This window comes from Artibeus jamaicensis, unplaced genomic scaffold (assembly GCF_021234435.1).
Source record: "Artibeus jamaicensis isolate MK-2021 breed Jamaican fruit bat unplaced genomic scaffold, CSHL_Jam_final contig_585, whole genome shotgun sequence".
Taxonomy (NCBI): Eukaryota; Metazoa; Chordata; class Mammalia; order Chiroptera; family Phyllostomidae; genus Artibeus; species Artibeus jamaicensis.
Genome location: NW_026521894.1, coordinates 8,635,301 through 8,661,956, shown reverse-complemented (window position 1 = coordinate 8,661,956; position 26,656 = coordinate 8,635,301). Strand labels below are relative to the sequence as shown.

General features: G+C 36.5%; 1 protein-coding gene across 2 annotated transcripts in view; it reads left to right on the top strand.

Annotated features, from left to right (window-relative positions):
• ELMOD1 (ELMO domain containing 1) overlaps positions 1–26,656 on the top strand; it is an 88,892-nt gene that overhangs the window by 51,673 nt on the left and 10,563 nt on the right. For both annotated transcript variants that reach the window (XM_053670377.1, XM_053670378.1), the window contains exons 3-10: positions 1,840–1,985; positions 2,124–2,152; positions 3,164–3,261; positions 6,296–6,425; positions 17,455–17,588; positions 20,594–20,662; positions 24,483–24,533; positions 26,049–26,182. In XM_053670377.1, the coding sequence (XP_053526352.1) occupies positions 1,840–1,985; positions 2,124–2,152; positions 3,164–3,261; positions 6,296–6,425; positions 17,455–17,588; positions 20,594–20,662; positions 24,483–24,533; positions 26,049–26,182 (791 nt within the window). The remainder of the gene's footprint in view (positions 1–1,839; positions 1,986–2,123; positions 2,153–3,163; positions 3,262–6,295; positions 6,426–17,454; positions 17,589–20,593; positions 20,663–24,482; positions 24,534–26,048; positions 26,183–26,656) is intronic.

The window sequence follows — 26,656 nt, the reverse complement described above, 5'->3', positions numbered from 1 at the left end:
ATCTTGCAACATATTTGACTAAAATTGTAGAATTTCAGACTTTACAACATAGTAAATTTGTTGTTCAGCAGAATCTAACTGACTTCATTCACATAGATATTGTATATATATTTTTATAATGGCCTTGATGATCATTTTATATACCTTAATTGTTGTTGAAACTTTCTTTTTTAAAAATAAAATAACATATACTTATTATAGAAAAATATGAAAATATACTTAACCAAAAGAAGAAAATAAACAGTACTTTGAATTTTATTACCCCAAAATGCCACTGTTAACATTTTTGTTGTGATTCTGCCATTCTTTTTCTTTTCTTTTTTTTACATCACCATTAACATTTTTTGTTTAATTTTTGAAGAAAATGTAGATCTTCCCATATTAATTTCTTTGTAACCTCTTTTTATTTGATAAGCATATTATGAACATTTTCTCATGTTATTATGTATTCTAGAACATAATTTTATCACCCACAAAGGATTCCACTGTGTTATCTTAGTGTAGCAGTTTGGTTACTTACACCGTTTCCTCCATTCCCTTTGCATTTATATGGTACAGATCCTATGCTTTTGTTCAAGTTAGCCTTTGGGAGTTTTTATTTTTAACACAGGCTGTTCAAGGTATTAGAGCCAGAGCAATTTGAATGAAGGAAAACTATAAAGGTGTTGGTTCATATTCAGGGATGGATCACATCATTGAGGGTATTGATTACCTACCCTAACTCACCTGAGTGACCCTGGATCACCTGATATTAGAGCTGGAGGGATGATGAGTGAATATTTTAGAAGAAGAAACATCTTTTAGAAATGACACCAAGAGGGAAGTAATATAAATAACTCTGCCTACTAGGAATGTATAGAGTTAAGAGAAGATGGGTTAAATACAAGTTTTGGGCTGTTAAGTCTTCTTTATTTCTATAGCTTGAGTCATTTTGAGACTTTGAACAGTACCATGAAGTACTAAGCACTGACATATTAAAAATAAAAGTCAACGTAAAACACAAATTCACATGCCAGAGACATTGTGAAAATATGCATGATCTTGATGATATACTTTGTAGTCTGTTGAGGTATTATTGGCGTCAGATAGGATGTGCAATTAAAAAAACTTTGTTTAGCAAGAGCCAAGAACAAACTTGTCAAAAGGTGGAATTTGGGGAAGGCTTAAGTCAGAGGCTGTAGAAGAACCAAAGGTCAACACGCTTGCCAGTGGACTGGTAAGAAGGCCTTCTAGTAAGTCCACTTCTTGGACTTGGTCAGCAGAGATGACAGGTAGCCACACAACCAAGTCCTCAAGGAGGACAACAGTACCTAAAGGAAGAAGGAGAGAAAAGGAGGGAAGAAATAAAATAATGGCCAAAGGGGGGAGTCCCTAAGGATGCGCTGGAAATGAACCAAGGCCAGCTGAGTCTGTCCACAGTGGCAGAAAAAGGACAGTTGCTGTGGCACATTCTTTCCCAACATCTAAGGGAGCAAACAACTTCTAGATACTATTCTAAAGCTACCAGTGTATTTTTAAATTGTATTTAGGCCAAGATAGGAAAGGAAAGGATTCTTGGACCTTGCACTTAATTTACCGGAATTCATATTTACTAGAATAGGGCATTCTGGAGTTGCTTGCAGTCATAGTAAGTGTGTCCTCACAGACCTGGGCTTACCTCCCAATGATGAATTTGTAGCTGCCTCAAATAAAATAACATGGGGTCAGACAAAGGGAATGGTGTGTAAACTAGAAGTCTAATGGCTGATTTCCTTCTTGGCTTCTTTTCCTGCTGGTGGTGGCTGCTTTTTGTTCTCTTCCAAGTTCTAGTGGAAGGGTGCTGTCTTTTGTTTTTGACAGAATGCTGATCCAGGTGTGCCTGTATTTTTACTGTAAATTTTTGTGGCGCTGCCTGAAATTTGTAATGAGGAAGTTGACCGGAAGATGTGAACTACAGCGGATCTGTTACAATACCAAGCCTGGAGCTTCTAGAACCATGAAGATCGGTAAGCATGAAACAAGGAAGTAAGCAAAGTGTAGGCTTGGTGGCACTGAGGATACAGTGTTTTAGTCCAGCATTGTAATTTTAAACCACATGTAAAGGATAATTTTTTTAATGATTTAAAAAATTATCTCTTTTATAGAAACGTCACTGAAGGATTCAAAAAGTAAGGTAAGTAAAATTGATTCTATATTTTTCAGCAACTTTTCACTTGGAAGCTTCCCTCCATCATCAAAACGTAAAAATTCCAAGAAACAAAATATACCATTGGCTATAAACACTAAGAAAAACTGAGGTGGCTCTCTCGGAGTACACCCACACCCTTCCCTATCCCCCCCTTTTTTCTCCTGGCTATTCTCTCTCTCTCTCTCTTTCTTGTTTTCTCTCTCTTTCTCTCTCTCTCTCTCTATCCCCCTCTCCCTCCCCCTCTCCCTCCTCCCCCCACTTTCTTCCTCCCTCTCTCTCTCCTAAGAGAAAAAAATCTGAAAAGGAAGAATTGCCTTTGCTTTTAATATGGGAATAGCCAGTGCATGTGAATTTTTTTAGGCAGATATAAGCTGTATTTAATACTCCAGTGTTGAATCATCCTTTTTATACTTCTTCCCAAATCATAAAATAAGTATTCCTTGAAAATAAGAGTGACATTAACTCTCAATATTCAAATCATTTAACTTTATACTCAGGATTTTCCAAGGAAATCAAAGAAGCCACTATTCTAGTTTTTATAGCACATAGTTAAGCAATCACATAAGAGAAAAAACCTGTTTTTTCAAGATTCTTGAATATTTTTATTTAATTTTGGCATTCTTAAGACTGTATCCCCCATGAACTTCACTCAGTCATAGACATAATGCCCAGTAACAATGGAAACCAGGTATGTTGAAAGAGAAAAAGAAACTATTTTAATGTAAGTAGTTTAAAACAGATGAAAATGATAAAAAACTTATTATTTCTATTTTATGTTATTACTTTAATCAGGAAAATTGCACTACCATCATCATGAAAATGTCAAATTTACTAGAATTAAAATACTAAAACAATATTTGCTCTTAGTTTAGTTTAGTATCTTCATAGAGAAGCTTCAAACAAATACTCGAAGCCCCTATCTAAATAGACCCTAAAGGGACCCCACTTAAGCTCTGGTGTTCATGACAAGGAAAATGATTGAGACATGTTTTCCAGCTGTTGCAGACTTCAGTGAGTGTTCACCCTGATGCTATTGAAAGAACTATAGAAGACATCATGGAACTGAAAAAAATTAACCCTGACATAAATCCACAGTAAGAACTATTTTTATTATTTCGTAAACACGGAACACAAGTCATGGCTATGCATTTATTATTTAGATAATGCACTTGTTGTCTCTCTCAGTCTGTTTCTCTCTCAGTCTCCCCAACTCCCCAGTCCCATATCATCTGCAATGTTTTGACTTTCAGATGAAGAATAAAGAAAAAGGGTGTCTCTTTCATGTTTGTAAATAGCAGCAACTTTGTACTTTTTGTGATTCATGCTTATGCTTTGAGATGCAATGAATGTAAGAAATATAATGGGTGCCTCTGGTATCAGATGAATTAAAGGGAGCCTATTTCATCAACAGCCACTTCATGCAATGCCTGTGTGTTACCTTACAGTAAAAGTTCAAATTGTAAATATGCCCAGGCGGATTCTGCTCCACCAGTTCATGACAGGCTGAAAATCTTGGAGACAGTTCCTACATGCCTGTCAAGAAGTCAGGCATGTGTGGGAGGGAGAGATGGTTTTTATATGAAGACTTTAGAACTTCGTACTTTATTCATCTCATCTTGAAAGTATTAAAATGCACTTGGCAATGTACATGACATTTAAAATTAGCTTTATATTTTCCATTAGGAAGAGGAATTTTTCAGTAAAAAATTAGGCTAAGGATATTAGGTAGAATAAATTCTGCATGTGGCTATATTTAGAGACAGTTTCAGTAGGTAACAAACTGTCTTTTAGATATTCAAGGGAACTTCAGATGTTGTCACTGAAAAGGCTTTTAATTGCCAAAGACTGGGAGCTATAGTTAAAGGGAATTTCAGAGTTCACTTTGCATATGTCTGTCTCTTGGAAGGATTCTAGGTACTAGCTAATTGGGTCTCATCACAAAACTCCATTTCTGTGTGGTCTCTATGGCATTCTTCTGCACACGCCAGCTAATTAGCTGCCTTTTTCTTATTCAGCCATTAAAGGTGATTTAGTTATGCAGTAAAAGTCTTTTTGAAACCTTTTGACATATATTTTATTTCTCTGAGAAAGTGATAATAAGACAATTTATTTTAAATTAGGTTGAACGAAAAATTTAAGACTACCATTAGGCATGAAGGATATATTAGACTTATAATCACATTTAGAGATTGTATTAATTTAATAGCAGACCTTTTCTGTCCCTTCTGTGAAAGTTATATGTTTCATTCAAGAGCATTTCCTTGCTGCCACCTATTCTTTTGATTGTCTTTAGGAAAAATAAAACCTTATAGGTAGTAGACTGTATTTTGCTACTTTATTTCCCATACCAACATTCACAAAATGTGATCCTTTTAATTTAAATAATTTTCTGGAAAAAATAAAGAAACAGAGTGCAAGGGGAAATATTTTATAATTTATCAAGCTATTACTACTATTAACTTCTCTTTGTTTTAATTACATTTTTTCCAAGTGCTGCTTATGCTGCTGGTAAAAATTACTGCAGTAAAAATTGATTTGGATTCTCTTGTTCCATCTTCTTTCATTTTTCCCACTTTCCTCTTTTCCTCAGAATTAACTTTTTTCAGTCCTGCACTGTTTTCCTGGGTGACCAGTGCCACTGTTCACTTTTCCTACATTAAAATACCCGATTCAGTTTTTTTGTGCTATGGTAACAAGTAGTGGTAAGGGCTATTTAATTGAACATTCAGTTTCATGTACGTTTAGCATTCTGGGTTACCCGACACTGCCCTCTAAGTCAGGAATAAGTGTACATCCTGAGACATAATTTTCTGTTGCCCCTACTTTAGTCTTAATTTTCTATGCATTTTATTCCCCTCCCCCCCAGAAAAAAGATGATTCTGACACTGTCATTGTGATTATAATGACCATCACAACAACAAAAATGTTCAAATTTAGTGAGTGAATTAGGGATAGGCATATATGGGAGAGTAACTGTTGGTTAAGTCTTATGAAGTTGCCAACATTCAACTATTTTGAATCACAAAAGCTAATGACTATAAAGAATCTAGCAAGGATAAATAAATGTGAAATAAATACTTCCTTTAGATTTTAAAATGCCAGCAAATGAATGCAGGAGAATAATTTATGTGACTGTAGTTTATATGAAAAAAGAATCTTGATGGTTAGTTAGCCATCTGTTCAATAAACCTGTTATGTGACTGCTAAAAGAGATCCTGTTTTATCTTCTAAGTTATAGACAAGAAACAGCATTCAGACCACAGGAATTAATGATCCTCTGTGTGTCACGCTTGCCAGCTTGCTTTCTGTCCCGGTCACGTGTAGTAATGGGACTGTTAAACATGGACATTTAGAGAAGACTGAGCAACATAGTAAAACATCTCAAAACCATGCTTCATGAGAAGGAATTGAAGGGACAGAGGATTTTTTTTCAATCCTGGAGATGAAACTAGAAGAAAGAATCATTATCTTAAAATAAGTAGACATGGGAAATGTGGAAATACATTTGCTCAGAGAACAGAATTTGAGCCACTTGGTCATAAGGAAAGCAGATTTTGTTTCAGTCTAAAACAGTGTTCAGATAACTAGAGGAGTTGATATGGAACAGGAAATCTTGTAAAGTAGTGAGTTCTTTCTCTTAGAATTGCCTCATCTGTTCAGGAATGCTCCCAAACAGAGGTATTTTTGTTGGTGGTTTGAAATTTTTTTTACTCCTAAGCCCCTGAGAGCTATTTCCTCCCTCTGTCACTATCCTTAAACACACACACACATACCCTCTGAAGTGTTCTGATATACCCACCTAGTGGGGGCTACATGATCCCTAAGAACTCATTATCACCTTTGTTTTCTACATTTCACAAGTCACCTGCATAAAACGTTCCATTGTTTTTTAAAACCACATTGTTGCACATGGCTTAAGAAAAGCCCAGAATGGGAGGGAAGTGTCAGCCAAGTTCTACAACTTATATGAGTTTCAGTAAGAAATTGTGCTTCTATTAGATTCTGTTTGTGCAATTTCCTACATATTAAATGAACAGGAAAAGTCCTGTTGTGCATACATCAAGTGAACAAATGCCAAAGTGTGTTTTGTTTTTCTTCATGTGTGTTTCTTCTCTTTGAACACCTTAGGTTGGGAATCTCTCTTCAGGCTTGCCTTCTGCAGATCGTTGGGTACAGAAACCTTATTGCAGATGTGGAAAAGCTGCGCAGAGAACCCTATGATTCTGATAATCCCCAACATGAGGAAATGCTTTTGAAGGTTAGTCCTCGAGCACATTCTAGGCCTTTGCTTGGGTCAGCTTTTGTCTGCCAAGCACGTGCTATGTGATAGGCATTTCATCATCTATTTTCAGAAGTTAATTTAGAAAACACTTTAGCTTACTAGTTCAGTTCTAAAGGTTGATTTAAAATTTTTCTCTTAATTTTTTAATTCAAACTTCATTGCTTTGAGGTAACATTTTAATGTAATGATCTTATATGATCTGATGGTATGTTAATGTTTCATAATATACAATCAGGTCATATAAGATTCCTAAGGTCTTGTTTTGATAGCCAGAAGGAGTATTTAGAATTGTATATTAGTCTTTCAACAGTTTTAATACACCAGATATAAATCTTTACCTCCTCTTCTAATACTTTACAAGTTACATGAATAAATAATCATCATTAAGGCCTTGGGTAATTTCCCAGGAGGGCTATTACCGAAGCAGCAACCAACTTCATCTTCTTTGATGTCTATTAAAAGTCATAAATGGAAATCCCAGGTCACTCTTTGACAAATGCTGTTTCTCCTATGGCTTCTGATGCAGTTAAACAATCAAACTTGAGGCAAATGTGAAAGCCCACAGAAATGACCTCTGATGCTTTCTCAGACTACAAAAGAAAATTGGCTTTGCATCTAAAGTCTCACATGGATTTTCTAATGAAAACTTTACCTCTCACATCTGAACCAGCAAGAAAAGTAGGCTTTACCAATTCACTGGCTGTGTCTTATTCATCTTTGCAACCCCATGTCCAAAGCAGTGCCTAAAATTCAAAAAGGCAGTAACAAAATTGGAAGAAATCATTTGTTTAGCTGGCCTAACTTTATTTTATTGAAAAATACCAAGGCTTCTGGCCAAGACTGAGGCCAAGAAAGCCTCAGTCTTGGCTCTTCTTGGCCTTCAGTGGTAGTGTATCTACCATTCTGGCCAAGGTAGATACACTTTGCTTCATTGCACAACTAAAACAAGGACAACAACTAATTTAAAAACAAAGAAGCAGCTAGAGCTACTAAAAGTATCTAGCCATGTAGAAGTCTGACAACCAAGGAGTTAAAGAAAAAACATTCATTCAGACCAGTAGGAGGGGCGAAAAAGGGCAGCCAGGGCAAAGAGGATGTTCTTCAAAGCAGCAGCTCATGGGCCAGGAGGGCAAGGAAGCAGCTTGTGGACCAGGCAGTCTCACATTCACATGCAGATAAACCAGGAAGAACAACTGGGGAATGATATCAACCATGCAACCCAGGGGTCCAGAACCTGGGAAAGAAAGCTTCAAAACCTCTAGCTGTAAAAACCTATGGGGGTTGCAGTGGCAGGAGAAACTCCCAGTCTCACAGGAGAGATCATTGAACGGGCCCACAGAGTCCTAGAACGTACACATGCCCATCTATGCTGGACTCAGCACCAGAAGGGCCCAATTTGCTTGTGTGTAGGGGGTGGGAAGTGACACCAAGTCAGGCAAGAGCCCAGCAAGCAGCATCGTTCCCTCTCTGACCACTCCCCCACATATAGTGCCACAAGCAGCAGAGTGGGTTGTCATGCCCTGGCAAATACCTAAGGCTCCACCTCATAATATAACAGGTACACCAAGAAAAAGAAATACAGCCCAAATGAAAGGGCAAATCATAACTCCAGAAAAAGAACTAAGTGATGAGGAGATATCCAACCTGTCAGATACAGAATTCAAAACACTGGTAATCATGGTGTTCACAGAAATGGTTAAGTATGGCTGCAAAATAAAGGAAGAAGTGAAGGCTGTACAAAGTGAAATAAAGGAAAATATACAGGGAACCCATGGTGAAAGGAAGAAAACCGGGACTCAAATCAACAATTTGGACCAGAAGGAAGAAATAAACATTTAACCAGAACAGAATGAAGAAACAAAAATTCAAAAAAATGAGGAGAGGCTTAGGAACCTCTGGTACAACTTTAAACGTTCCAATATTTAAATCATAGGGGTGCCAGGAGGAGAGAAGAGGAGGAGCAAGAAATTGAAAACTGATTTGACAAAATAATGAAAGAAAACTTCCCCAGTCTGATGAAGGAAATAGACATACAAGTCCAGGAAGCTCAGAGAGTCTCAAACAAGTTGGACCCAAAGAGGAACATACCAAGACACATCATAATTATATTACCCAAGATGAAAGATAAGGAGAGAATATTAAAAGCAGCAAGAGAAAAGGAGAGAGTTACCTACAAAGGAGCTCCCAGAAGTCTATCAGCTGATTTCTCAAAAAAACTTACAGACAAGAAGGTGCTGGAAAGAAGGATTCAAAGTCATCAAAGGAAAGGACATCCATCCAAGATTACTCTATCCAGCAAAGCTATCATTTAGAATGGAATGACAGATAAAGTGCTTCCCAGATAAGGTCAAGTTAAAGGAGTTCAGCACCACCAAGCCCTTATTATATGAAATGTTAAAGGGATTTATCTAAGAAAAGATAAAAAATATGAACAGTAAAGTGACAACAAACTCACAACTGTCAACAACCAAACCTAAAAAAAAACAACAACCAAGATCAGAACAGAATTAAATGACATAGAGACTAAAAGCACAATTCTAAGGATCAGTGAATCCAGGAGCTGGTTCTTTGAAAAGAAAACAAAATAGACAAGCCTTCTAGCAGGCTCATCAAGAAAAAGAGAGAGAGGACACCAATAAACACAATCAGAAATGAAAGAGGAGAGATTACAGCTGATACCACAGAAATACAAATGACTGTAAGAAATTACTATGAAGAATTGTATGTCAAGAAATTTGAAAACCTAGGTGAAATGGACAAATTTCTAGAAAAATATAATCTACCAAAACTCAATAAAGAACAATCAGAAAGCCTGAACAGACCAATAACACCTGATGAAATTGAAACAGTAATTAAAAAGCTTCCAACACACAAAAGCCCTGGACCATATGGTTTCACAGGAGAATTTCACAAAGCATTTAAGGGAAAGCTAACCCCCAACCTCCACATAGTATTTCAGAAAATTCAAGAAGTTGAAAAACTCCCAGACTCCTTTTATGAAGCTAGCATCATTCTAATCCCAAAACCAGATAAAGACATAACAAAGAAAGAAAACTTCAGGCCAGTATCGCTGATGAACATAGATGCTAAAATCCTCAACAAAATATTGGCAAACTGCATCCATCAGTACATTAAAAAGATCATATACCATAACCAAGTGGATTCATCCCAGGGATGCAAGGATGGTACAATATTTGCAAAGCAATAAACATGATATACCACATGAACAAAATGAGAGACAAAAATCACATGATCATATCAACAGATGCAGAAAAAGCATTTGATAAGATACAGCAACCATTTACTATAAAAACAGCCAGTGGGAATAGAAGGCACATTCCTCAACATAATTAAGGCCATATATGAGAGACCTATAGCCAGAAATTTAGAGCTTTCCCACTAAGGTCAGGAACAAGACAAGGATGCCAACTTTCACCACTCCTATTCAACATAGCATTTGAAGTCCTAGCCACAGCAATCAGGCAAGAAAAAGAAATAAAAGGCATTCAAATTGGAAAGGATAGAACAAAACTGTCACTGTTTGCAGATGACATGATGGTGTACTTAGAAAATCCTATAGACTCTCCAAAAAAACTACTCAACCTAATAAATGAATTTGGCAAAACAGTGGTTTACAAAATCAGTATCTAGAAATCAAAGGCATTTTTGTACACCAACAATGAAATACCAGGAACAGAAATCAGGAAAAAAAAATTCCATTCGATATAGCAACAAGAAAAATAAAATACCTAGGAATAAACCTAACTAAGGAAGCAAAAGAACTTTACTCAGAAAACTATACAACACTGAAAAAATAAATTAAGGAAGACACAAACAAATGGAAGCATGTACCATGCTCATGGGTTGGAAGAATTAACATCATCAAAATGGCCATACTACCTAAAGTGATTTATAAATTCAATGCAATCCCTATTAAAGTACCAGTGACATATTTCACAGATATAGAGCAAACATTTCAGAAATTTATATGTAACCATAAATGAGCCTGAATAGCTACAGCAATTTTGAGAAAGAAGAAAAAAGCAGGAGGGATCACAATACCTGATATCAAACTGTATTACAAGGCCATTGTAATCAAAACAGCCTGGTACTGGCATAAGAACAGACACATTGACCAATGGAACAAAACAGAGAGCCAAGAAATAAACCCAAGTCTTTACAGTCAATTAATATTTGACATAGGGGAAAGAAGCATAAAATGGAGCAAAAATAGCTTCTTCAACAAATGGTATTGGTAGAGCTGGACAGCTACATGCAAAAAAATGAAACTTGAGCACCAACTTACACATACACAAGTATAAATTCAAGGTGGATAAAAAACCTAAATATAAGTCATAATTCCATAAAGGTCATAGAGGAAAATATTGGCAGGAAAATTTGACATTCCATGCAGCAACATCTTCACGGATATGTCCCCTAAAGCAAGGGACATAAAGGAAAGAATAAACAAATGGGACATCATCAAATTAAAAAGCTTCTGCATGGCTAAAGAGAACAACATTAAAATGAAAAGAGAACCAACTATATGAGAAAACATATTTGCCAATGATACCTCAGACAAGGGCTTGATCTCCAAAATATATAAACAACACAGGACTTCACTCTAGGAAGACAAAAAACCCAAATGGGTAAAAGACTTGAACAGACACTTCTCCAAGGAGAACATACAAAGGACCCAGAGACACATGAAAAGATGCTCAGCATCACTAGCCATCAGAGAGATGCAAATTAAAACCACAGTGAGATACCACCTCACACCAGTCAGAATGGCCATCATAAATGAATCAACAAACAAGTGTTAGAGAGGATGCGGATAAAAGGAACCCTAGTGCACTGTTGGTGGGAATGCAGACTGGTGCAGCCACTGTGGAAAAGAGTATGGAATTTTCTCAGAAAACTAAAAATGAAACTGCCTTTTGACCCGGCAATTTCACTGCTAGGATTATATCCTAAGAACCCTGAAACAACAATGCAAAAGAACCTGTGCACCCCAATATTCATAGCAGCACAATTTACAATAGCCAAGTGCTGGAAGCAGCCTAAGTGCCCATCAGCAAATGAGTGGATCAAAAAACTATGGTACATTACACATGGAATTCTACACAGCACAGAGAAGAAGGAGCTTATACCCTTTGTGACAGCATGGATGAAACTAGAGAGCTTTATGCTAAGTGAAATAAGCCGGGTGGTGAGAGACAAATACCATATGATCTCACCTTTAACTGGAACATGGTCAACAAAGGGAAAAAGCAAACAAAATATAACCAGAGGCATTGAAATTAAGAACAATCTAACAATAGCCAGAGGGGAGGGGGAGGGGGCAGTTGGAAAAGGGGTTTTCAGGAACTACTGTAAAGGACACATGGACAAAACCAAGGGGGAGAGTGGAAGCAAGGGAGGGAGATGGGTTTGCAGGGGGTGGGCAGGGAGGGGTGGAGAGAAAATACAAACAACTGTAATTGAATAACAATAAAGTAATTTAAATTAAAAAATAAAAAACCGATAACAAACAAACTAAGGAAACAACTAGAACAGGAACAAAACCACAGAAATGGAGATCACATGGAGGTCTATCAGCGGGGAGGGAGAGTGGGTAGAATAGGGGTAAAGGTATAGAGAATAAGAAGCATAAATGGTAGGTACAAAATAGACAGGGGGAGGTTAAGAATAGTATAGGAAATGTCAAAGAACTTACATGTACGACCCATGGACATTAACTAAGGTGGGGAATATTGGAGGGAGAGGTGGTGCAGGGCAGAGGAGGATAAAAGGAAGGGAAAAGAGGGACAACTGTAATAGCATCATCAATGAAATATACTTTAAAAAAAGAAAAATGTCATAGAAGTTGAAATTTTGAAAATGTATCCTGTTGTTTCTTTTGCGTGAAGGAGTACATGTATTTGTGTATGTAAGCACTTAAGCGGATGACTCATTTGTGTCTACTAATTAGTACTAGATCTGATGCAAAGCATTAAAAATTAGAGAATCCTCATTCTGAAAATAGTTTTTCTCCTTCCCTCTCTTCTGCTTAATTTTAGCTAAGCCATTGACTGAACTTCATCTTTTATTGCTTCATTTTTTTGTTTCTAATACAAATAGTTGAGTTCAATAAAACAATCTCAAGGTGGGAGTTAAGAGGTGAAAGAAAGAGCCCTAACCTATTTTGGCTCAGTTGGTTGGGTGTCATCTGCAAAACGAAAAGTCCCCAGTTTGATTCCAGGTCAGGGCACATGACCTGGGTTTGGGTTGCAAGTTCAGTCCCCAGTTGGAGCATGTGCAAGAGGCAACCAATAGATGTTTCTCTCTCACATTGCTGTTTCTCTCCCTCTCTTTCTCCTTCCCTTCCCCTCTCTCTAAAAAAAAGTAAATAAAATCATTTTTTAAAAAGAGGTGAAAGAAAGAGAAGGTAGTATAATTAACAGACTAACCACAAGCATCTGAACAATTTGTTAGAATGGTGAGATGCCCACTGAATCAATGACATTTGGGTACTTGCCATGTACCATCTTAGTTGATCCGTTGTATGTGTGCTGGCACATAGTAGGTTTTTAAAAGTATGGATAGATGCATGAATTATTGTAGTTCATTAGTCAAGAACTTTTGTGATATGACTTACCTGTCATCATGATTTGAGCATGTATGTGATCATTTCTTGTCACTGCTATAAGATGTAATGAAAGTGATGGTTTGTGTTAACCTCAGAGGAGAGCAGACAATATCATTTTAATCCAGCTCTGATTAACACAGCAAAGTATAAGCCAGGATGGTGCACTTCTGTGTTATGCACTTTGAGAAAAAGCATCTTTTCTACCCTTAAGTGGTTTGCAATCTAGTTAGGGAGATATGGCACATTTACAAATATCACTAAGTCTTACTATAGAGCTTCCCACAAATACCTCTCCAGTGTTTTCCATGCCATCTGCCTTATTCTAGCCATTATCTCCAACTTGGGCCACTAACACTTCCTTCATCCCATCTCCTTAAATACTACTGGAGAAATTATCCAGTCATGTCATTCTCTATGTTAAAAACTTAGAGTTCCCTATGTCTGACCCTTTTCAATTGGTTTCTTTAAGCTGTTTTCCTGCATCCCCACGGTGCAGCACATTTCCACCATGACCTGCATTCACCTGGCCCAGAGTAGGCTGTGCCATCCCCTGGGCCCAGGTATTTGTTCCTGCTGTTGCCCCTGTTACCTATTATTTTCACAGAAGAAGCTGCTCAAGTTTTTGAAGTCCTTATTTATTGAATTTAGAAATCTTTTCTATCCTCCCCAAGCAAACTTATTAGTAGGGTCTCTATTCTCCTCTTCAATTTATATAAATTACAAGTATAAGCATAACAAAACCAGTAATAATGAAATATTCATTGAGTGTTTAGTATGTGCCAGTCATGTCAGTAAGTGCCACAGTCACCTTATGGCAAGATATTGGTATTAACCCCATTTTTAGGTGAGGAAGCAGGCGTGGCAGTTACGTGACTACGCAGGCTCGCAGAGTTAGGCAGGTTCTACACCGCTCTACTGCACTGCCTCTTCAGGGAGACACCATATCGTGTTCACATTTGTATTTCCAGAGTCCGGCGTAGTTTGTATTTAAGTGTCTGAGCTTAGGGTTCTTCATCTTTAAAATGGCTAATAATAACCTCGTCACCTACTTTATAAAATTGTTTAGAGCAAGGGTCAGCAAATTAAAGTCTGTGGGCCAGCCCTGGGGTGGCTCAGTTGATGGAAGTGTAGTCTCGTGCACCAGAGGGTTGCAGGTTCGAGCCCCACTCAGAGCACATAAGGTCTGTACCTAGGTCTGTACCTAGGTTTCGATCGCCAGTCAGGGTGCATGCCCAGGGGGCAACCAATAAATGTTTCTCTCTCACATCAGTGTTTCTCTCTTGCTCTCTCTTTTCTTCGTCCCCTGACTTTCATCTCTCCCTAAAAAATCAATCAAAATATCCTTAGCTGAGGATTTTTTTTAAGATAAAGTCTGTGGACCAAATCTGGCCAGCCTCCCATTTCTGTGAATAAAGTTTTGTTGAAACCCATTCATTCATTTGTATATTATCTGTGGCCACTTTTGTTCTATAATGGCAAAATTAAGTAGTTGTAGAAATGACAGGATGGCCACCAAAGCCTAAAGTATTTACTATCTGGTCCTTTACAAAGTTTGCTGACTCCTGGTTTAGAAACTTCCATGTATGGCTATAATGTTTAAGTGCTTTGATTTGTAATCATAGGAGACCATTATCAGTGTTTCTACTTAAAGAATAAAAAGAAATTGGATTTTATGATCATTTAAACATAGGCTGGAATGATATTGAGTAATAATCACTTTATATTCATGTAGCACTATCCATATGAGTTATTCAAATGGACATTTTTATTAAATGTTTATAATGAAATTGAAAATAAAAGAAAAATCTTATGGGGATTCATGGCTTAATAGGAAAAATATAACCCAGAATTAAAAGATGCTCTCCTATTGGCAAGATATAGTCTCCCGGAGACTTCAGTGAAAAGCTGCTTTTGAATGACTAGATGGGTGAATGACCTTGCTCTTTCTGTTCTGCGGCAGACCGGAGACAAGGCAGAAGTGTTCAGATAAGCTTGCAGAAAAGGTTCAGCGCAAAAGAGAACAAAATTAAACAGAGCATGGGCCCTGATGGATAATAGTCTGACTCAGCATGCTGCTTCCACGTTGCAGCCTGTCATCTGCCAGAAAAATCACCCTTTTTAACTCTCATCTCCTGCACTTGACAGGTAGCTTTGTGATAACTCTACACCCATTTCACAGTCTTAGATGGCCAGCTCCTCTGAGGCTCTGACCAGAGGCCCACCACTTAAGTTCAGATTTCCAGTCAGCTTCCAGCATGTAAGAAATCACCTCACACTTCAGGAGCACCTGGCCTCTTACTCTTACTTTTTTCAGGTACTGGCCTGAAGAGTATATATTCTCTTCTTTTATCAGAAGAGAATCCAGTAATTCAAGCATTCTTACAGGAAATATATACATGGTAGCACTTCATATGAGTATTTTAGCATAAACAACTTCCATTTACCAAGAAAGTACCCTTAACAAAGCAGTTAAGATTGAGAATTTAACAAAGAATACTTTTCAGTCATCAGTCTAGTCTGTCTTAATATATGAAATTATTAAAATGAAATTTCTTTTAAAAGCATTTTATTATTTAAACTTTTCACTCTCTTGAACTAAGTATTCCCCCAATGAATGAGGTTTATTACCTCTTTTATTTCATTCACTTGATGAAACCAGCTATATTTAATTATGTAGGGCTCCGAAGTTACTTCAAATTATTATCCACATGAATGTGATTGGATTTACAGTGTTTCCTTTTTTTCATTTATTGATGTTCAAGTACAATTGTGTGCATTTTCCCCTACCACTCCCTCCACCCCAGCCATCCCCACTTCCCACCCTTGATCCTACCCTGCTTTGGCTTTGTCCATGTGTCCTTTATACAAAAACATTTTCTTTTTATTTAATTTTTCATTGTGACATGAACCAAATTTGTTCCTAAAGGAACTTTTAAATGAGACCTTTCTTCTAATTTTTCAAGTACTCTTCTGACGAACTCAGAAATATTTCCTGTTTTGATGAGTGCAGAGCACTGGCAAATCCTTATGTGGATAACATAAAAAGAAATGTCTCGTGGCCATGTTTCACAGTTTGCTTTCAAGTGTGACATAATTTACTCTGAAATTTTTCTCTCTTTAGATTGAATTTACTGGTTATGCTACTAAGACAAAATATTGTATCATTTGAATAACACATAATTTTGGAATAGTACCTAAAATAACTTTGATGAATTTTTTGTATTTCCTGTCATTGAACATTGTTTTGTACTGTGTCAGATATGTGGCAGTTCACTGTAAGACAAGGTGTTTATGTATTCCTGTTGTGCTTAAGTTTTAAAATCTACATGACACAGAACAAGCAGTTTAGAAGTTAAATTATGTTGAAATAATAATAAGGAAATTTTACATTTATTTTTGTCTCTGTAGTGAAAATATAATATAAAATATTATTAATATCCTTAAAGGCAAATTTGCTTACATGCTTATCTCTGTTTATTAGAAAGAACTAATAGAGCATTACATATTTGTACAGCTATGATTTGTCTCTCAAGTAAGGATATCTATTAAACATATATTTCTGTAGAAAACTTAGAAAAATAGAACCAATTTCTTAAGCAGTGAAGAACATGGTGCTTTGAATTTACACTTGTCCATTAATATAAAATTGATTATAGTTAAAACATTTTAGGTAACTCTTAAAGATTATAATACATTTTGAGGTTATTCATGAACATTACTAACCTTTTGTTTAGCTATGTGATATTTATTCTCACTTCATTCTAGATGAGCCCTAAGAAATAAAACTCAAGTCTGTCTATTTTTCTTTTTGTTAGTCATGTTGCTAAAAGTTTTGCCGTAAAGTAAGATAAGCATTTTCTAAGGATTTGAATAATGTACAGCCTCAAAATTTTCCCTGCTCTCTCTTTCCCTTTACTCTTTTATATATTTTTGGAGGTCTCCAAACAGCTTCTGTGGGAGATAAATATCTGATTAGAAACTAAAACAGAAATATTTAAAACACTAAAATATAAAGGTACCCATTCCATTGTTTTGAGTGGGGCGGTGTGGTCACATGTCATAAAGCCTCTGGAAAATCCCACTGTATATTCCTGAGAAGACAAGAATGAAAAAATAAAAACCTGTTAGTTTTATTATGAAATAAATTTTACCTCCCAGACCCAGAGAAAAGGTCATGGTGTCCCTCCAAGAGTGTTCAGACAATACTTTGAGAACTGCTGTTACAGGGAATTGAAAGATGATCAAATCTTTAATATGTTTGCATGTATTCACCTTTTGCAAAGTTCCTCCTAATGATGTTGTTTACAAAATCTGAGCCAATGGAAACGAATATTTATGTGTGCATACCAACAAGCTAATTTTCTTTCTTGTTTCCAGCTGTGGAAATTCTTGAAGCCCAATACTCCACTGGAATCTCGAATTTCTAAGCAGTGGTGTGAGATTGGTTTCCAAGGTGATGATCCCAAAACAGATTTTCGAGGAATGGGACTGCTTGGCCTGTACAATTTGCAGTAAGTAAAATGAAGAGTGGGTAAGTATTAAAGTGATTTTGTCTCCTTGTATTGAAATGACAAAATTGAATTATTAGGTCCAAAAGCCACTGCCAAAAAGACTCCAAGAAAACATTCAAGTGCTGTGGGAGATAACTCAGGTTTAGAAAATTTAAAAAGCTACTACCATCTTACTTTTGTCTGGAAAACTTCATGGATTCTTTTAAGCAAATCTCAAATTTATTTATTTATTTTATTTTTTATTGTGAAAAAATGTAAGTATTTACAAAAAATGAAAAGATTATTAAAGAACTCCCCTTTTACTAATCACCCACATTTAGTAATTATCAAGGTTTTGAAGTACTTGTCATGTTTGTTTTTTGGGAGGTAGAAGCGTGTTAATGAAAATTTATACCGTTTTTCGTTTCACTCTTAAGCTGTAAAAAACATCAATATTACCTTACATTGACCCAAATGCCATCACACCTAACAAAATTAACAACATTCCTTGGTGTCCTCTATGTTCAGTCCACGTTCAAATGACCAGTTCTCCCAAAATCTCTTTAAAGCTGGTTTGTTCTAATCCAATTTTAAACAATATCTCCACATTTTACTTAATTATTATGTCTCTTGGACTTTTTTAATTCAAGCAGTTTCTGTAACTCTGCCCTCTCCCTTTGCCCCCTGCCCCCTCTGCCCCGTCGTTAACTTGTTCAGGATTCCCAGTCAGTCGTCTTGTAAAATGTCCCATGGTCTAGATGGGTCTGTTTTCATTTACGCCAATCCCTTGTAATGTCCTGAAAATAGTCGGTATTCAGAAAGGCATGAATCAGGTTGGCATCACAGTGAGAGGCCTGCCTTGTTCCTACTGTCATTCCAAGGCTGAGATGGGTCAGAGGTATCACAGTCTGGTGGCTGCATTGTAAAGTCGCCATTAGCCCTTTGTCTAATCATGCCCTCCTTCAGTGGTCTTCACTGAACCAATTACTTAACTATGCAAAACCTTTTTCTAATTCATTTTTCTTCCCATAGTTGTTGACTGGAATTCTGTGGAGATGCAGTTGCCTTTATCAACTACAGTTATTTGGTTTCTCTAAAATATAGGAAAGACAGATGTTCACTATATAAGTTGCCATTTTTGAGCATGAGGACTTGGTGTCCTAGTTCCCGTGTTAGTAATTGAAAAACTTTTTTAGGATTTATCTCTCTATGTTTTAAATATTATTTTTAATCCTGGTCTTATATGTTTATTGTGATTCAACTAATTTTGCTCATTATTTTTTCATGCTCAAATTGAGTCATTTGTGGTCATTATTTTTCAAGCCAAAGGGAATCTTTTTAGGTTGGTTCATGTATCCTTTGACACACCCTATTAGCAATACTAGTGATATTATTTTTTAAAAGAAATTAAGCCTTAGTCATTTTTATAGCACCCCATTTTCCCCCTAGATCTTTACTTTTATATTAAATTTAAGAAGTTTTATAATCACTCATTATTTTATGAATTCCTTTAAATGCTACACTATTAGAGCCCTGGCCATGTAACTCAATTGGTTGGACCATCATCCCATATACCATAATGTTTCAGGTTCAATCCTGGGTCAGAGCACATTGAGCCTGTTCTTCAATGAGCTTTTATTGGGTTTAATTTGCATAGGAGTACAGGGCATATATGTAAAGCTCATCAATCATTTTGAGGCAGTAATGATGAAACAATAGATAACATTCAAAGAACTATGAGGGCTTATTCAGAGTCAGGGTCAGATAGATAGAGTGATGCCAAAGGGCCATAAAACTTTTGGGAAACAAACTCATTTTATGCTTGGACCGTTATCACTTAAATTGAGGGTACTCTTAGCAAAGCAGGTTTCACAGGATTTTATGCATTTGTCTTAGGTCTGATTGCCCCAGAAACTGCCCATTCCAGCACAGGGCCATACCCACCTCTGGCATTGTTTCAGGCTTAAGTCAGGTGGGGGATTTGGGCAGCCAAGAGATTAGGAGACTTTTTACAGATACAATGAGGAGTCAGGCTATAACAAAGCCCGAGTGGTGAGGGTCCATCACTCCTTTTCTGTAGTCCCCTAAGTCCTTCCATGAGGGTCCCTTCATGACCATGCCTGTTCTAGGTTGTCCCTCCCTCGAGGAATCTTACCCATCCTTGGCTCACCAGTCATCCACCGGGGCCAAGTAGGGTGAAGTAAAGGGGGCAGAGGCTGCACCCCTGCCAGAAGGATAAGTTTTATCTCCTTAGTGGCTTATGGTCTCAAGGTCTTTTTACTCAGCCTTAGCCATGGGGGTTACAGCTTCTGAAACCAGGCAGGGCAGTTCCCAACAATGTGAATTAAATTTGCTGACTTTAGTTTCAAATTTTCTGAGACAAAATTCAAGAGCTTATTTTATTATTTAGATTTATGCAGAAAATATATTCACATTAAATTAAATAATATGCTATAGTTTTATTTTCTAGAAAACTTCATTTTCCCCCTTTTTCCTAGAATAAAATTTTATTTATAGCATTTCTGAGCTCTATGTTTTCCATTGTTTTCACAATTCAAATACCCCATGAATACCCTCCAAGAAAAATGCCTTTGAAACACATCCTTTTTCCTCTAGTCTCTTTTCTGTGCCCTTGGCTGTCACAGCCCCTCATCAGAGCCCTTCATCCAGTCTTTTCTGCCTTTTGAGGGGCCTCTTTCTGCCCCCTCATTGATGACCCCTCTTAATACTATGTTTGGCTCTCTCTGGGGAATGGCAAAGTTCATAACTAAAATTTCAGACCTACTAGAATCATTCCTAAATCTATATTGAGTTTTACAACTACTCTATTATACTGTCATTATATTTGGAAAATTCTGTTAGGGAGAGCTGTTCTCTGGAGAAGCTGAGACACATGATAATCTTATGCTAGTGTCCATCACTGAATCCAAATGGCCCCAAACTGGATTAAAATGTGTGTATTCGGTGCATGCATTCAATACATATTAAAATACACATATACGTGTTTTCTTTCCCTCCAACTGCAGGTATTTTGCAGAAAGGGACAGTACAGCTGCTCAGCAGGTCCTCTCTGATTCTCTTCACCCAAAATGCAGGTAATTCTTGAAAATAAAAGGTGGATTACACTTTGTGAATGAGGTAGAATTAACTTCATCTTCTAGATGGATCTGTTGATGAAATTCTTAGAAGTCAACCCACCAGAAGTGAGGCTTAAAGCTCCTTGAAACAAACCCTCTGACAAATTCAGAATAGGATGGTTAAAACTTCAGGTACTTATTTGCATTGGCTATACATGCGAAGGATTATTAATTTAGCTAGTGTGAGGTTGATTCCCTTAATTACTATAAAGTTCTGCCTTGCAAATACTATGGAATGACTTGCATTTTTAAAGTATATTTGCACATTTATACATTACGCTATATGGTTGCCTTTGGGTTCGCTGTACAGATTTTTTTGTTGATATTAAATGGAATTGTAGGTCTGAAATATGCTGTTCTTTGTGAATTAAACTGATATAACCTACCAAAAAAAAAACCCTTCAGGTACTTATGGGATTGAAGATATAAAATGGAGCTGTTAGAGTAAGATACATATTAAAAGGGACTGATAACGTAACGTCACTGGTGTCCAGGAGGACTGATGAGGGAGGTGAGCATAGAAGAAGGAGAGAGCAGAATATGGAAGAAAAAGTTCAGAGACAAGAGAGCATGATGGGGGAGTAGCGGGGAGAGTGAAAGTCATGAAGTCAGGGGCTCGCTGAAAAAGTCTGGAGTTGCTGAGGCTTCTTAAAAAATCAAATTCTAAGAGAATCTAAAGAACTTGAGACACGTGGTCATAAACTGAAGGGGAGGAATGGTGGGGGAGGGGTGTGCAGGGTGGAGGGGAATGAAGGGGGGAATAGAACAACTGTAATGGCATAATTAGTAAAATATATTTTAAAAAGTATATGAAAAAATAAAATTCTAGATTCTAAATTATTTGCATTTTCATTTACTTTTATATATTTTTTGTTTAACTGATTACGTGAAGGGATATCACTAAAGAGGAAATAAGGTATTTTTCTTTGGTTTTGTGTTTTGTTGCTTTTATTTTCTTTCAAAATATGTATGAACAATAATTTTAAAGAAATATAAATTCATGAAAATTTTTCCAAAAGCAAGTATTTCCTATCTTTTAATTTACTGTAGTTTTTTATATTTGGGCTCTGTTTTAGGGGGAGAAAAACCAGATTAGACCAATATGATAGAAAATGTCAAAATCCTTTTCTACAACCATGGTTATACCTGGTTGGAGAAACATTTTGAACACATCTAAAGGCTGATCACATCTCCACATATGCTCTGACCCCATCTACTCCCCAGAGAGGGACATTTTATTTGGGAAATTTCTCATTTCATTATTAAATAAAACAGTTATATATGCTTTAGTCATTCTTCTTATAAGGAGTTCTGGTATTTTGTAATCATGGTTTTGTATCACCTTTTTCTCCTCAGGAGGCAAGTTCCTTGTTAGTATTCATGTTGTCTAACTAAGTCCTAAGTTTTATTATTCAGAAACTCAGAAGCAGATTGACTTTGGGGTCCCCCTCCCACCTTACTATTATACTTATTCTAGCTTCTGTTGACTAAGGCTCATTTAATTATACTGTTCTTCTCAAATTTATATTTATAATTTTTCACAAGATTAACTTATTTTTTTATCTTTTATTTACTTTGGAAAAACACTAAAACCACTTAGCTCTTTCTTGATATGTTACATGGTTCAAATCGAGCTGTTTTACCTTTTGACGAGGTTTTCGGCATTGCATGTTTCTGTAATGCAGAGACTCTGAACTCCCTCTGATCAAACTGACCTCAGGGTGTATGTGCACCATCAGGTGGCATTTCCTGGAGGAGCATCGGCCAGGGGACCTGACTCTTCCATGGTCCTTGGGAAGAAACAATAAGCTTAAAATATTTTTGATTAAGCATTGGAGAGGGATTGATTTTATCTATCAGCCATTCCTGAGAAAGGCTTTATAGTTTCATCTCCTGTGTCCGCCATCAGAGAGGATTTGGTGGTTTGTGTGATTACTCCTGTTTAAGAAGAGACTAGCATTTGCATGTGTGTGCACATGCACACAAGGCATATGGATAAAACTACCATGCTTTGTCCCTCAGGCTACAATAAAATTGACTAGATGGAGTTCAAGCATTGATCACTTCAAATTGATAGTAAATGTCACTGAATACAAATCAGAGTGTTTTGAAAATGTTACGGTACTTCACTAACCCCTGCAAGAAGTATACATTGATTGTGATATAAACATAGGTTCTGTCAGGCCCTGATTATTTCAGGTGTTCAACAGGGAGAAGCCTATGTATACTAGGAAAACTCTTTCCTGTCTGCCCTTTAGCAAGCATTATATGTTATTGTTCTTGTGAACATCCATCCATTGAGTCCTGAAGTAACCTGAGGGATAAAAGTAGATTCAAGTTTAAAAGGAGAATTTCAACTGTCAGGTTTTTTGTTTGTATGTGTGTGTTTCCTGAAGAGAAGGATTCATTCTTTGGGGGCCAGGATATTGTGTTGATAATCAGATGAGTGGAGGTCATTTGGCCTTTTCTTCTGTTTTCAATGAAGATACAGAGATTTGACAAATATGGAGAAATTACAAAGCTTTGTTGAAGAGAAAATATGTGTTTATAAATTAATTTATGCAAAGTTTCAAAGACAACTCACTTTAATTTGAATATGAGTCTTTTAAGGTAAAAATTTCCTGATGCCTCTTTGGCTGGTTAGTTGGTTTGTTGGTTGGCAGTTACACTTTGAAAAGAGGCAACATGTTTTAACATGAATTAAAGACAGTTACTTTGAATTATAGGTAATCATTTACAGAGTAGAAAGTATACATAGTTAAATATAAGCTTTGTACTGTGTTTTTGTGGTCTTGTGCCGTGTGTATTACATGTTTGTCTTTTCACGCAGTGTTTGCATGTTTCTGTAGCACACAGTGGGCTATAGAAAATTCCTACTTGGATGGAAGCTAAATGCTCATAATAACTCTCGTTTTAAATTTTATTTAGTTCAAGTAATAATCACATTGTTTAGTCTGGTTATGCTGAATGAAGGTCCCATTGGCCACAACGAAGAGTGGAGCATGGTTTCTGCTTACAAGATGTTAGCATTACGGGGGGGTGACGGTGGGGGGATGAGCAAGGACACACAGCAATGAAATGCAAGGCATTATTTTGGGAATGCTTCTGTGATATAACCCTTTCTTCAAACAGTCTTATTCAGAAGCTCAAATTATAAAATGGAATAAAAGTGGAACTGCTGTGGTTTAACGGTCCTACCTTAACCAGAGGAAATACCATAGCACTTGTTGAAACAGAACTTTTTAGACCCATGTAGTATTCCTTCCTCCCTCCCTTCCTTCTTTCATTCCTCCCTTTTGTTCACTAACTCAATTATTTATTTATCAGTAAGTATTTATTTGGCATCTGTTGTGTGCCAAACAAATAAAGGTGAGTAGGATAAATGCCATCAGATAAAACCAAACGTGGGGAATCGGGAGAGTGAGGTGGCACCTCGTTAGAGGGGAGGGATACCAGAAAAGGTTTCACGGAAGCAATGTCATTGGTAAGTAATGATAGTATAAAATAATATCATAATGCTTGGCCTTTAGGGTGACTCCCACTGCTAAACTAAAGTGAATAGGAGATAAGTAGCATGGCTTTAAATAATTCCATTCCTGAGCTCCATATAAATTGTATTGTAGCTTTTTAATTGATAAGATTTTCATTGGTTTGTGTTCAATAACTGAGTTACAAACATCTCTGCATTTACTCAGCAGTTTTAACATGAATATTAAAAAAGAACAAGTACCAATTAGAGATTAACTCTTATTACTCATTCATTCATTCATTCATTCAGCAAATTCAGCAAAGCAGAATGGGAGCAGAAAAGGATGGACAAAGCAATTGGGTGAGTGTGGGATTTCATAACAAAGACTCTGTCAGTCTGAACCAGGACAGAAGTGTCCCAAGGGCCCTGTGAGAGATGACAAAAATGAAAATCTACTTGTCCTAATGAAAATATATAATCCAGTTACATTTTCAAAAGGAACTGTTATGTTTATGGATATCTTTGCATTTGTATGATTAAGTATAACTACTTTGCCTGTCACCAACTGCAAGATTTAGAAAGTTATAACTATATGGAAATCATTTTCAGAAGTCCTCATTTACAATTTATTTGTTTTCTTTTAAGGATTTCTATCAACTATCAGGCTATTAGATAAAAATTTACTTTAGATGTTATTTAATTTTATATTTTTTAAAAGATTTTATTTATTTTTGGAGAGGGAAGGGAGGGAGGGAGAGAAACATCAATGTGTAATTGCCTCTTGAACACCCCCTGCTGGTGACCTGGCCTACAACCCAGACATGTGCCCTGACTGGGAATGGAACAGGTAACCCTTTAGTTTGCAGGCTGGCACTCAATGCACTGAGACACACCAGCCAGGGCTAGAAGTGTTGGGGTTTTTTTTATAATACCCATTTCATCTAAAACATTTTGAACAGAAATCTTTTTTTAGTGTGCTACCATAATAGGCATGTAGAAAAAGGGAGTAGAAAATATACTTTGATCGTTAAGATACTTATTTATATTTTTCTTCCTTTTTACAATAATATATGATTTATGCCCTGACCAGTGTGGCTCAGTTGGGTGGGCATTGTCCTGTAAAGCAGAAGGTCATTGGTTTGATTCCCAGTCAGGGCACATGCCTGAGTTACAGGTTCAGTTCCTGGTTGGAGAGTGTATAAAAGGCAGCTGTTCAATATTTCTCTCTCACACTGATGTTTTTCTCCCTCTCTTTCTCCCTCCCTTTCTCCCTCTGTAAGAATAAGTAAATAAAATCTAAAAGTAGTATATGATTTATTATAGATAATTTAGAAAATATAGGAAAGTAAACAAAAAATCACTCCTTGTTACTCTAACCTACTTATATTAATATTTTGTGTCATTTCATTCTAGCCTACTTTCTGTGCACATTTGTGTGTTTATATAATAAAACTTGTTTTGTTCAATACATAATGTGTTATATTTTGTTTAAATAGTCGTTAGGAATATAGTTTTATTGGCTAAATATGCTACATGACATTACTATAATTAGTTCAACCACTTTTTTAGGATATTTGAATAGTTTCTATGTCTTTGCCAGTATAAATAGTGCTGTAATGAATATCCTTGTATCTGAAGCTTTGTCAGGCTTTTATTTTTACTCTCATATATTTGGAAATGGAATTACCAAATCAAAGTATATGAGCCCTAAATTCTCTTTCTGATAAATTACAAAATTCAGGGTTTCAATAAGGTGGAGAGGGAAGGGAAACCTGCCACTCTAATAATTTAGTAATTAAAAATCAGATTATGGTATTTTTAAATCTTGTTTCTCATATGTGACACAAAATTGGTTTTGTGGTTTACCCTTTGCAGGTACTCCTTTGCAATCGTAGGCATCAATATAACAGATCTGACATATAATCTGCTGGTGAGCGGAGCTCTAAAAACTCATTTCTATAACATCGCCCCAGAAGCTCCAACACTGTCTCACTTCCAGCAAACATTCTGTAAGTACCCTGCTGCTTACTTATCAACGCAGTTTTCTATGGAACACTCTAGACAACCGTTGAAGCTGAGAAATCTTTGTGATTTACTTGCTTTAGGGACTTTAAATTTCCTCTTATGGTTTTGATTTGTTGTTGTTGTTTTTCTCCTTTGAAAGCCTACACTTATACTTTCAGGCATTGTGGATTTATCATCTTTCCCAGCCCTTGAATGATACCCAATGTATCTATTTCTGGTCAGAGACATTACAGGTGTCTCCCCTTGATCCAGCATGGCCTAGCACTCGAGTACAGACTTTGACAACAAATTGAGTTGACTCCTAGATCTATGTTTACTAACCTCTCTAAGCCTCAATTATCTCATCTATAAAATGAGTGTTTTCCTTATAGAGCTGTTATGAGGATAAAATGAGGTGATCAATAAAATATTTTTCTTAGCTAGCCCCATAGTTAGTGTTCAGTGAATATTAGAAAAGA